Genomic DNA, 1,705 nt, shown 5'->3' with positions numbered 1-1,705 from the left:
GTCTGTGTGTGTGTGTGTGTGTGTGTGTGTGTGTGTGTGTGTGTGTGTGTGTGTGTGTGTCTGTGTGTGTGTGTGTCTGTGTGTGTGTGTGTGTGTGTGTGTGTGTGTGTGTGTGTCTGTGTGTGTGTGTGTGTGTGTGTGTGTGTGTGTGTGTGTGTGTGTGTGTGTGTGTGTGTGTGTGTGTGTGTGTGTGTGTGTGTGTGTGTCTGTGTGTGTCGTGGTCTCTGTAGACGCGCGGAGGCTTCCCGACTCGGTACTCCAGAAGGTCCCATCGGACCGGGACCTGTCCCGGCTGGCGGCCCGGCTGGGCCCTGCGTGGGACGTGGTCCTGATGGATCTGGGTCTGTCTGCGGAGGACTTGTTCCGGTGCCGGTCCGATAACCCGCTGAGCACCCACGCCGCGGTTCTGGCCGGTCTGGTCCAGTGGAGACGCTGCCAGGGCCGCGGAGCCACGGTCCAGAGACTGATGCAGAGTCTGGAGGCAGCAGACCTCCATCACTCTGTTCTGGAGGAAGTCCTCATGTCCTGATACACACAGCAGTGTTAATTTCGTCAGACGAGACGAGACTAAATATGTTCGTCAACGAACTTTGTTTCCATGACTACTGAGACGAGACAATGACGAGACTGCGCCGATGTCCAAAAACGCTGACTAAGACTAAACTAACGTGCGTTATTGTTGAAGAAAAAAGACGAGACTAAAATGTTTTGCATAAAATAAAAACTAAGATAAAATCTCTCTTCATTTTCGTCTACAATCGTCTCTACTTTTTCATCATGAGATCAATATTCAGCTGTTACTGAGACCCGACAGGTGCCCTAACCACCGTTAGCTACCGGACCGAATAGCCTGCGCTTCTCTCTGATGCTCCTAAACGCACGTTAGGGTCAACCGAAACATCGCTGCACGGGGCGCTAGTTAACACTACAGTTGGCAGGCAGGTAAGTTGTTGGCAGCAGGCCTACCGTTAGCTAGTTGACACTACACTTGGCAGCAGGTAACGTTAGCCTACCGTTAGCTAGTTGACACTACACTTGGCAGCAGGTAACGTTAGCCTACCGTTAGCTAGTTGACACTACACTTGGCAGCCGTTAGCTAGTTAACACTACACTTGGCAGCAGGTAACGTTAGCATACCGTTAGCTAGTTGACACTACACTTGGCAGCGGGTAACGTTAGCCTACCGTTAGCTAGTTGACACTACACTTGGCAGCGGGTAACGTTAGCCTACCGTTAGCTAGTTGACACTACACTTGGCAGCGGGTAACGTTAGCCTACCGTTAGCTAGTTGACACTACACTTGGCAGCAGGTAACTGCTGTAACTACATTCATCTGTTCCAGCTTTAGTTACTAGTTACTTTAGTTACTAGTTACTTTAGTTACTCCACTACATTCATCTGTTCCAGCTTTAGTTACTAGTTACTTTAGTTACTCCACTACATTCATCTGTTCCAGCTTTAGTTACTAGTTACTTTAGTTACTAGTTACTTTAGTTACGCTGCTACATTCATCTGTTCCAGCTTTAGTTACTAGTTACTTTAGTTACTCCGCTACATTCATCTGTTCCAGCTTTAGTTACTAGTTACTTTAGTTACTCCGCTACATTCATCTGTTCCAGCTTTAGTTACTAGTTACTTTAGTTACTCCACTACATTCATCTGTTCCAGCTTTAGTTACTTTAGTTACTAGTTACTTAAGTTACGC

The 1,705-nt window shown here is 47.8% G+C and overlaps 1 protein-coding gene across 1 annotated transcript in view; it reads left to right on the top strand.

The window, feature by feature from the left end:
- Positions 1–743, top strand: part of cradd (CARD and death domain containing adaptor protein) — a 10,023-nt gene extending 9,280 nt beyond the window's left edge. Inside the window, exon 2 of the mRNA XM_028571081.1 lies at positions 231–743. Coding sequence (XP_028426882.1) covers positions 231–529 — 299 coding nt within the window. The 3' untranslated portion in view covers positions 530–743. The remainder of the gene's footprint in view (positions 1–230) is intronic.
- The last annotated feature ends 962 nt before the right edge of the window (positions 744–1,705 follow it).

The sequence above is a fragment of the Perca flavescens genome, chromosome 23 (genome assembly GCF_004354835.1).
Source record: "Perca flavescens isolate YP-PL-M2 chromosome 23, PFLA_1.0, whole genome shotgun sequence".
Taxonomy (NCBI): domain Eukaryota; kingdom Metazoa; phylum Chordata; class Actinopteri; order Perciformes; family Percidae; genus Perca; species Perca flavescens.
This window is presented reverse-complemented; position numbering and strand designations above follow the sequence as displayed.